Here is an 11,331-nt window from a genome sequence, read left to right as displayed (position 1 = left end):
GAGCAAACAGTTTACCTGCGGGGTCCCTGCACTGTGTCTTCATCATTACGAGCTGAATGTGAATGATGGCTTTACAGAGGTGCTGGCTTTAAATGAACACCTGCCTGTGAAGATTCTCAGCCATCCGGGTCATGGTATTCTGGAAGCGCTATGGGAAGGCAACTGGACTCGCTTGAAGTTCTTTGAAGACGTTGTGCCTTAAATGAACGTCGTGTAATCCTCTTGACAAAGAAAGGATTCAATATCTATACATTCTTTAGATGTGAAATTCTTTAGCTTATGAATCATATGTGTGTGTGTATATATGCTAATGTGTTTCTGCAAAAAAAGAAAACCATGTGTAATCAGTAAAAACTGGTCCAACTGTTTGTTTACTTTGTGTAAATACTAATACTACAGTTCCTCTAAAACTGTAGACAGGGTTATTACACTAGCTTAGCAGAGGTTGGTTGAAGGACTTATTGGACTGTGGAAATGGCTCAGGTCTTTAAGCCTATGGCAAAGCATTTTATACAGATTTAATAAGGTTCTTATTAATGCATGGACTCATGGGATTTAAGTGAAGACCAGAAGCTTTAGTGAAAATTTCTTCAACAAACTTTAATGGCTATAGTGGAATCTGAGAGTTACGGGTGGGTGGATCGATCTCCAAAGAATCAACAGTACCGATACATGGTCTTGCTTTGAGTATTGATACGGGTGTCACTTGGATCAACACCAAAAAATAGACCCACCGCATGTCAGATCACATCCTGAGCATATGGACACTCCTCTTAGTGCTGAAATATTTCCATCTCTGTTGCTGTCGTGTGCATGCACGCAGGGATCACCTCTTTAGTTTAGAATGTTTAAGTAGAGAATTCACAAGATGAATATGTCTCATTTACCATCAAAACTGTCTTGCGTTTTAACACGCGTGGGTTTATGTAATTAACAGAGAATAGTAAAAAGAAATGCCTCGCATTCGATAAAATAAATTTCTGATAATTATAGCATATTCTGAAGTAGCCTCTTAATAATGCCTTCACCTCATAAATCCTGACATACTTCTCTCCCTTATATGATTAGCCATACATGCCAGCCATCATGCAACAATAAAAGGTATCTATCAGTGCTGATATCAGAGATCCTGGCCCTTGTATTACTTGGTAGCGGATTGAAGCGAAATTTTGGGGCATCGCCCACACTTACTGAGAGCTGTCCTTATCGAGGACAAATCAAGGTTGGGACATCTGCAAGTTGACCAGTGACGACTGTATCCAGCAATGGAGGTGCTTTACAGGTCACTTGATTTAATATACATTCACATAACATTGGGCAAGCAGAAAATCTTTGGGTGAAATAGGGCAGCCCAGCCATTTTACATCTATATAGTATTTTCACTGCATAATAAAACTGCAAAGCCAAACTTCCTAAGATTAAGAAACTTCTGCTTCATAATGAAAAAAATGTAAGAAAAATATTTAATATTTTTGATTTTTCTAGCAAGTATCAAGGTCATATTTTATGATCATTATTTAATAGGAAACTTGGCCACCAGTTGTCAATACAAAGTAAATCTATATAAGCTTTAGGAATTTAAGTAATCAAATCTTGAGTCATACTCCAAGGTAAAAAAAACAGATTCACATACTTTCATTAAAACACTGATACAATAATTCTTTCAAAACTGTACACTGGATATAAATAAAAAGTCAGCGACACAAAAACCTGGAGTTGCTACATGAGTCTTATACCGAATAATATATTTAAATCAAAATAGTCAAAATAGAAGTTATATTTTGCTATTACTTTTCTCTTTCTACTAAAAATAAGTAAAACAATCTATGAGCCATTGAAAACTTTATACGAAAACGCTCTGAGGTCCAACACTGTACCCTGACGCCCCATTAGCTAATACTGCTGTCTTTTGCAGTCTCTTAATACGAGACAACGTAACTTTTGAAAGAAGAAGTAACGCATTAATTTTCTTACAAATGAAAAGTTTAATTTCTTAAACACGCTCTTTCTTACGTCAGTACACTCAAGGGTTTTGCTGCTACAGCTTTACTTGGTCTGGTATGACCAGTTGCTTATGGTGGCTAATGTTCGCTACCGTTAGCAAACTGGTGCGGATATTTCTATAAGAACAGACATTACTGACTCAATTTTGCCGACGTTCTGACTCTTCCCTACTTTTGCTACTGTTACACTATGTTCCCTCCATTAACACGATCCGATAATCATCACACTGTTTCAGATAAGTTACAAATTTATGAAAGTTAGACAGGCTTTAAAGCTGCACATAGTTTTGCACTGCTCAAAACGTGTGAGCATGTGTTGAGACTGGGTGTAGATGTTGTGACATTTCAAAATACCGCACTAGAGGTTACTGCCCTCTTCCTGCTCAACTTCCGGGTCAGCTTCATGTCACACATACGGCTGCCGTCGCTTTTCACACTGAGTGTAAGCATCAGGCGCGGAGTTACGGTGTTTTATTCCGCTGAGCAAGTACACACAACACCACAACACCCACACAAAACAGTGAAGATTGTTTATTAATTCCTTTAAACTTAGGGATAAATTAAATTTTTAGTTGACCCTTTGTTATACCTTAATAACCCTGAGAGACGTTTCTGTCCACGCATTTGTTTGAAAAAAAAAAAAAGGGCTGAAAACAGGTACAGATTGCTGGCAGGGACCTACTTGGTTTGTACACTGGTACATTATGAATACTCCTCTCAGCTTAAGGTACAAATTGTGATCCAAAGGTAAACAAAAAGGTAGACTCACTCTAAATCAACAACTAATATAAATGTTTTCTGATACAGCTGAAGGCTTGTTAATGTCATTAAAGTTTGGGAAAAAAAGGGGTAAAACAGGCCTTTTTTTTAAAAATACGATAAATTCGAGACCTTACTTTTAAGATTGTACAACATTATAGTAGCTGTGATTTGTATTGTCTTATGACTGACTGGGCGTGCACGCTTGCGACATGAAAACAACTGGTCGTGGGAATGTGCCGTCGGTCGCTGACTGCTGCCTTCAAGTGCTGTCGGGACAAAGAGGGGGATTATGAAAACACTTTATGTCCCAGATGAGGAGGACGTGGTAATGTACCAGCAACTTAAGAAATGGAAAATTTAGGAATTACATAGAACTCGCATCTTATCCGTCATTCTTCTGAAAAGTCCAGGATGAGGTGAATAACAGCTTTATTCAGGGTGGTGAAGAATTTAAACCGTCATACCATTAAAAACACACCACTTTAAAAAAGCTTAGTGATTTTATTTATCATTATTATTATTAAGCTTGTATTTTGGTTTGTCTTATTGTAAAGCACTTGTTAAAGCAAACTGTAACTGTGTTTTTGAAAAGTGCCATATTGAACTTATTGAGTAGTTACTGGGACCTTCTAGAGGTTGGAGAGCTGCATTAACAGATGAGTGTAAACTCTGTGGGCCTGTTTTGTTACTTTGATTTGTTGAGCAACACTGTGTGTGTGTGTGTGTGTGTGTGTGTGTGTGTGTGCGCGTGTGTGTGTGTGTAACGAGTTTACTGATATATTGATGTCATCTGTTTTCAACTAAAACCTCAAACACAGGCCTAAATCACTTGCATGTGCAAGAATTTGAAATTGCAACTTTCTGAGCCAGAATCTGCACACCTGGAAATGACTCACCAAACACCACTGCTGCCACCTGGTGGTAAAAATGTAAAAAAGCGACCGATGAGCTTTGGCACATACTCTACAAGGCTGACTGTCAAGAAATAAGATGAATTAATGGCGTGCGATCAGCGCAGTTATATCACCCATGCCAAGAAATAAGGGGCATTATCTATGTCCCCGTTTGTGTGTGTAATTTAGGGATTTTCACACCTTGTTTTGTTGAACAGAGGCCGGATTTTTGATGATGAGCGTGATTGTAGAAAGGGAACAGACACAGCAAGCTGGAGACCAGCAGGTTTTTTTGGTTTCGTCTGATACCATACGCCTACATGATTGTGGAGACCTTGAGCCACAGCAGCGCGTGTGCACCCAGAAGTTTGTCTGCGAGGCCTGCCGCAGACGACTATGGCCCGAACAAGGGCTCCGCAGGTTTTTCTCTCCCTCTTCAGTCTCCTCTCTTATGTCAAACTACAGCAGCAATAAAATGAACAAGACGGTAGAAGTTTTCACAAAGTAAAGGAAAAGTTACTGCAACATTTTATCTATTCACAAAACAGGAAAGGCAGCAATATTTCAACAACCAGATAAGTAGGAACTGAACTGGCTTTATTTCTTTTAACAATGCCAACAATGTCACTGAGGTAATGATGGGAAATAGGAACCAGATTGTTTTTCCTCTGGATTCTGCAGAGTCGATTTTTGCCCGCCACGGCATTCTGGAGGTCCTGATGTCAGATCTCGGGCAACAGTTGTCTGGACAAGCCTTCACTTCCTTCACAGCTTTGTATGGATTCAGACATCTCAAAGGCAGCCCGAGGTTTTTCTGCAAAGTAATGGGGAAGCGGAGTGAGCAGTCCAGACCTCGAAAAAAACCTCCCGAAAAGGGACGGACCTGGACCCTACCTGGCTCTCCTCGCCCTGTAGAAGCCACACCTCTCCGGGGATGGTTAAAGCTTGGCTCAGCTCCTCGTGGGCCGGCGTCTTCGTACCACGGCGACAACTCTTCCCTGCCTGACAGCATCGCGTTCGTCTGGAAGGACAAAGGAGGAAGAGGCGTCACCGTGCCAAAGCTGAGACACAACCGCCTGCACGAGACAGCGGGTCTCCAGCGCCGCAACAGCCCCTGAGCCGGCTCCCGTGTCACCGGCGTTGGGTCTCACCTGCAGAGGCTTCCGCTCTCAGAACTAGGTCTGGGACGGCCTTAGTTAAACCGAGTAGGATTAAGCTGTGAACTGGAAAAGAATACGTGATTAAAAAAAAAAAAAAGAAAAGGAAAAACCAGGGTGAGTGGCAGAAAGAAAAGGCTACGGGCTTGTTACGGGTTTCGTTCCATGAAAGCCTATGTTAATGTTTAAGGGGTGTAAGTGTTTGCAGTTCAAGTAAAACTCTGGGAATTTAAGATAAAGTAAGTGCTTAAGTACATTAGATTAAATAACCATTAAAGTGCCTGTGTTAACACTGCTCTTCCTTACAGGATTTAGATAGGAACAGACCTTTCAACAAAAGAGGCGGAATAATCCTCCAAGGTCTGAGGAGACAAACGCGGTCTTTGTTCTCCAGAAAGGGGGAGACGCGGTATTATTTCATGTCGCTACATAATATGTTTGACAGTTTGTGTCACACGTACGGAAACTGTCAAACTGTCATATTATTATGACTCGGAAAACACAACAGAAACTTTGCTTAAACATTTTAGATTTTGTGCTACTTTATATTTAACTAAATTTCAGGGGGTAATATTGTATTTATTATTCCATTATAAGTGTCGGACTATGTTGCACAGACTATAACTGCAAGGCAAAAAGATGGCTGCCAGACAGTGTCCCCTGACAAAATGTAGATCTCTTCATAAGTTTTCTAAGCGGTTTATTTTTTCATTCATTGATAATATTCGCACCTTAAAGTTATGCCATACAACTGTTGCCATTTCTGATGTGTTGATACGTCTGACCTTTCACTTCCTTCTGAAAAGAGAGCATCGTTTTTCGTCCGCATTATTTCAGCTCTCCGTGCTTTCAGTTTCACATTTGCCGGGGACTTCCGTTTTATTTTATTTTTGTTTTTCTTCGTTTTTGAGAGGCCCTGGCACGCGGCAATACCTGCAAGCATGCCATTGTTTCCAGGATACGGGGACACGTGACGCGTTTTTTTTAATCTCGTGGAGGCAGACCCCAGTACATAAACCTAGAAACAACTAAATGAATAAATGAAGGAGGACGGAATGAACCCACCACAGAGGAAAAACCGTGTCAGACATACTGTGGATCTTGAGTCATACTACAGGATCATATAGTCACAGAGGACACTGATATCTATTTAGACCCATCCTCTATTTTAGTGTAACCCCGGGGAGACACTGCTTCCTCCTGATCACCACTTATTCTACAAAGCATATATTCATCAGAGGCTATTTCCTCCGTTGCACCAACCCATTCTTTGGGGACCGGTGAAACCCCAGTAAGCAATAACTTTGGGCTTAAAGCGACTTCTGAACCAAACCCAACCACTTAAAAAATCCTAAAACTCTGGATCCAAAGTGGTCTGACCAAAACCGCATCCCCGTGTACAGTGTAAGAAAGTTCCTATATCAGTTTTACTTTTCCAACACAGGTCTCAACGGTGCGGGACAGAATCCATGCGGTAGTTTTACACTGTGTGTGAGCTTTCTCCTGGCTTTGCCACATCCAGCCACAACTTTAGACCATTTGCCACATTTACTTTCCCCTCCAAGGCCGCGTTCGCATTTTCTCTAACATTTCTCGATGTCAGCGCCCGGTCCCGCCCTCTGGCCCGCAAGTCATGTGGTCGGCGCCGCACCGTTGCCGTTGTTCAACCGGGGGGGGGCTTTTTCCTTCGCGACGCGAGGCGAAGGGTCCGGTAGAAGACTTCGCCCGCCGACCCGGACAGTCCGACGCGGAAGATTCCAGCACAGCAGGTACGAGGTCGGGTCAACAGGCTACATTATAGGTAGCTAATGTCAGTAACTGTTTTGGTATCGTCTACAGTAGCTTTCTTCTTCTTCTTCTTCTTCTTTTTAAACTTTTTGTTCACATTTCGTACAATTCTGTACACTACTGCACTAAGACAACATACAGTACGCACAGAGCGAACGGGTTGTATGAACATACATTGTAAAGGCTTTTCTTGTAGTCCAGAAAGGCAGCGGGGTTTTTTTAAAAAAAAAATGTGTTTAACGAACACTTGCCACCGGCGACCCCGGTTGTTTCTCCCCGTCACGTTACGCAACGCGGCGGTGGCAAAGTCGGTGGAGCCGGTGGATCTTTGGACTTTTTTTTTTTTTTTTTTTTTGTGGAGCGAAACCGAAACATATTTGAGCTCCTGCTTTAAACGGCTGCATGGCAGAATTTAAAGTGAATAAGTATTATCAACAAAATGTACTTGTTTCAAAAAGTAAAATATTCGCAGGAAAATGCCTCATTTGTCGTGTTATATTATTATTATTATGTATATGAGATTATTATCAGTGATGCATTAATGTGTAAGGGGTGTTTCACTATTATACATAGGTTGAGGTGGAGCCAACTCAACCGTTTAATAAAAGGTTGATAGCTTAGTCTGTAATATTGAAAATAAATTTTATTGACAGGAAGTAAAAGGGGTAAAGAGGACAATATACTTCTACCCCACTTCATTTCAGAAGGAAACAAAGTGCGGTATAAAATTCCCTCAAACCGGTTCTGAAGTGACACACAATGAGTCAATGTACTCTCTCTACCACCTGGCACCACGGTGTATACACCAAACAGGCATGTTGTCTTAGTGCAGTAGTGTACAGAATTGTACAAAATGTGAACAAAGAGTAAAAAAAAAAAAGAAAAAGATTAGTGTCAAATTAATGGGAAAACCAGCATGAACTGTCTTGATGAAACCAAAACGGCTTTATTGCCTCCTTGGCATTGACTGTAAACCTCTCCGGAACCCCCCTAGAGGGGTTGGACACCATTCTTCCTAAAGATGTTCCCTTATTTGGTGTTTTGATGATGGTGGACGCATTATTCCAAAAATCTGGCATAGGTGTTTATTCGGGTTGCGCCTTTTAGACTGTGAAGGCCATCGGGGGTGGCTTTATGAAGCCTTGTTGAAGCATGGAAGTGTTCACTCCTCCATAACTTGGCCGTGAATATTTCAGATCGAAATATTTCCGTACTGGAGATGACAACAAATGCTCCATCTCAACACAGAGCTAACATATAATTAACTTTAATACTCCTAAAACCATTAAGTGAGCCCTTGTTCCCTGTATAAAAGCATGTGCATTTGTTAAGATTACACTCATTTATTCAGGTTTTTCCTTTTTATTTGACACTCCTCTGTAGTTTTCCTCTCTTTGTTCAGACAGTCATGTACCTGTACCTCTTGGGGCTGGTGGTTTTCTTCTACCTGTACCGCTGGGCCAGGGAGTTGCCCAGGGTCCCCGACAAAGGCAGCAAGTATGTGTACATCACAGGCTGCGACTCAGGCTTTGGCAGCCTCCTGGCCCGCCATCTGGACAAGCTGGGGTTCAGAGTGATCGCCTCGTGTTTCACCGAGAAGGGAGAGGAGGATCTGAAGAAGTCCTGCTCCAGCAACCTAATCACAACGCACCTAGATGTTAGGTCTAAGGACAGCGTTGCCAAAGTCGCGGCAATGATCAAGGACAAAGTTGGGGAGCGCGGTGAGTGTTGAGTGTTGCAACCATGGGATGGATTGCCGTGACACTTGGTAGTGAGATCGACAGGATGAATTGTAATAACTTTGGTGATCCCTGGCTTTTCATGTATCGCCATCATCAGCTCACAGTTTGAATTTGTCCACTTCTTTAGTTAATGAGCAAATACTCAACGTTATAGTACAGCCTCAGAGGGAATGTGTAACCACTGCAAGTTTGCTCTGGCTCACATTCAAGATCCAGTCTTGATGTTTTGTTCCCAGTGTTTGGCTTTGTAAAACTACACTTTAACCAGAATCTCAAAATCACACACTGTCAAACATTTAACTAGCACTCACCTATGCAAACCTCCACATTACTGTCTTCTGAAATGAATTCAGCATATATTAACATGCTTTGAATTTTTGTGTAGCAGCTAGTTGTGAAGGAAAAATATTTAAAAAAAAAAAGAGGAAATATTTAAGAAATATTTAAAAAAAAAAATATATATATATATTTTATTGACCAGATCTCCTTTGTGTGAACCTCCTAGGTTTATGGGCTGTGGTGAACAATGCAGGCGTGGCCATTCCCTCTGCCCCCTGTGACTGGCTGACCATTGATGACTACAAGTCGATGCTGGACGTAAACCTGAACGGGGTGATTGCGGTGACCCTGAGTGTCCTTCCGCTGATTAAGAAGGCCAGAGGACGGGTGGTCAACGTAGCCAGTGTGTTTGGGAGGATCAGTGTTGTTGGAGGCCCGTACACTGTCTCCAAGTATGGTGTGGAGGCTTTCAGTGACAGCCTCAGGTGAAAAATTAACTCGCATAATTAATTGCTTGTCACTGTGTTAACGCGGAGATTTCATAGTTGGAGCACAAGCACTGATAAAATGAAATGTCTTGGTTAGGTTAAATATGGCTCCTTTTGGTGTCAAAGTCCTCTGCATTGAGCCAGGCTTCTTCAAAACAAACGTCACTGACGCTGGTATCCTGACAAAAAGTGTCAAGATGCTGTGGGACAGACTGCCCCAGGACGTCAAAGATGACTATGGAACTGAATATCTCCAAAATGGTAGGTTTGGATCATCTCTTGTTTTTATGTATGTATGTTTGTTTTCAATTCATCTATTTATTTAGTCTGCTCATTTTCCCTCCTAGCATTAGGAGTAATAGAAAACAAAGTTTCCAAGATGATTGACGGGGATCTGATGAAGGTGGTCAGCTGCATGGAGCACGCTGTGTCCGCGGTCAGGCCCCGCACCCGCTACTCCCCAGGGTGGGACGCCAAGCTTTTTTGGCTGCCGCTGTCTTACATGCCAACTTGTGTCTCCAATTACATCATGAGCATAGATGCCATTCCTATTGCCAGGCAGATACAATAAATAGCACATTTTTTTGTATTCACGTGTGCACATTTCATGCTCTTCAAACAATACAGTTTTTCGAGTTTATAACTGACATTTTTGCTTCATTTCATATGCAATTGTGGGAGCCAGCATTTGGCTAGAAAGCAATAATGTATTACATAAAAAAAACTTTAAAAAGTGCTTTGTCTGTCTGTTTGTATCCCTCCTCTGAGTATTTCTCTGTAACCTGTTTTTCTGGCAGGTTAATAAATTATTGGCATTTTGAAGGCCACCTTATCTACAGGCATATTGTTCAGTCTAATGTTCTCGGCCTTGATGATAGGCATGCGCGAAAGGTTAGGGAGGAGCAGTAAAACATGACTACACATAGCAAAACTATGTTGGTTTCTTTGGTTCTTTTTCGCTGAAATCCACCCTGAAGTAGAAAATGAATCACTGATAGTAAAGAATGTCTGGAACACTGTACAGTAGTAATACGCAGTTTGTGATCTTTTGCAAGAGCAGCAAAGACAACGGGCTGTGATGTCACCTACAACCCAAGTCAGATTTTGCAAACCCGAACCTGCAACGCTCAGTAACAGAACCGACTCATGAGCTACAGTTAATCAGTCGGCTGTATTGTCAGTTCCGGACGGATGACGTCTCGAGGGTGTGAGATTGTGTCTTAGGCATTCACAGTAAAAGAATTCATGGCAGCTAGTTAGGTTTGATAAAATTACACTAAATGCTTTAAAATAAACTGTGCCCCTTGTTTTTAATTTGTTTTTCATTCATTTTTACCCATTAACTGCCCCGGTGCAGTCTAGAGTCCTGACTCAGTACAGGGTATGCGCAGGTCTCTAAAATTCTTAGCTTCAGTCCGCCAAAGTCCTAAATATTTTGTCTTGCCTCCTGTAGGCAGTAATATTAGTAATGGAGTGTGTAATGTCAGGAGACATTACACATCTATAAACTAGAGGTGGGACTGTTGTGGCAGTGGGCTGTGTGTAGGAGGCTGTTTAGTCAGCAGCCACTCCTGCTGGCTACAGTAGCTTGGAAGATCCCTCATAAATGGACTGACTAGTGCTGATTGTAGCACAATTTGAATGAGCGTCATAATTTTTAAAATAGGTATATCCATCAATTTCTACCACTTATTTGACTCCAGGTCAAATGAATTAAATCTTCGATATTAGGAATTATCATATAGATCTGGGATTAATGTGATAAATTTTAGGACATATTGTCCCTACTGGTTTCTCATTATGACCTTGATCAGGTAAGTAAATTGCATTCTACGTAATGCAAAAATTCTTAAAAAGTCTTAAGTTAAACCTGGTGAACCCAGCTGTAAAAATGTCCTGTATTTCATAATAAAAAGTCAAATTCAGAAAAGCCCAGAGTTGTAACTGATTTTTTTTGGTCTCATGTCACCTTGTGACCCCTTGACCTGTGGGTTGGGGACCTCTCAAGTTGGTAATGAAAATATTGTGATGCAAACTGCTGGTCAGAAATTGCAAATATTTGAAGGAGTTTTGAAAATGATTAAAAAAAAAAAAAAAAAAAAAAAACTAACAGTATGCTTCCCTTGTGCCCCCTCTAGTGTTGGCCATAAAAGCTCCTGCTTCTGTGATTTTGGACCATCAGAGCAGTGGCCGTTTTAATACAAATATGACTTAAGTCT

General features: G+C 41.3%; 1 protein-coding gene across 5 annotated transcripts; it reads left to right on the top strand.

Moving 5' to 3' along the window:
• The first annotated feature begins 6,491 nt into the window (after positions 1–6,491).
• LOC120798003 (retinol dehydrogenase 7-like) lies at positions 6,492–10,939 on the top strand. Of its 5 annotated transcripts, none has more exons than XM_040141882.1 (5): positions 6,492–6,584; positions 8,006–8,324; positions 8,851–9,109; positions 9,210–9,373; positions 9,460–10,938. In XM_040141882.1, the coding sequence occupies exons 2-5, from the start codon at positions 8,012–8,014 to the stop codon at positions 9,681–9,683; spliced, it is 960 nt and encodes a 319-aa protein (XP_039997816.1). In that variant the 5' UTR covers positions 6,492–6,584; positions 8,006–8,011; the 3' UTR covers positions 9,684–10,938. The 5 variants fall into 5 exon arrangements, with proteins under 5 accessions (XP_039997816.1, XP_039997818.1, XP_039997817.1 ...); XM_040141884.1 differs by having other exon boundaries at positions 6,500–6,584; positions 8,010–8,324; positions 9,460–10,939; XM_040141883.1 differs by having other exon boundaries at positions 6,517–6,584; positions 7,987–8,324; positions 9,460–10,939.
• The last annotated feature ends 392 nt before the right edge of the window (positions 10,940–11,331 follow it).

This window comes from Xiphias gladius, chromosome 13, assembly GCF_016859285.1.
Source record: "Xiphias gladius isolate SHS-SW01 ecotype Sanya breed wild chromosome 13, ASM1685928v1, whole genome shotgun sequence".
In the NCBI taxonomy this organism is placed as follows: Eukaryota; Metazoa; Chordata; class Actinopteri; order Istiophoriformes; family Xiphiidae; genus Xiphias; species Xiphias gladius.
Note: the sequence above shows the minus strand (reverse complement) of the source record. Positions and strands in the feature narration are given on the sequence as shown.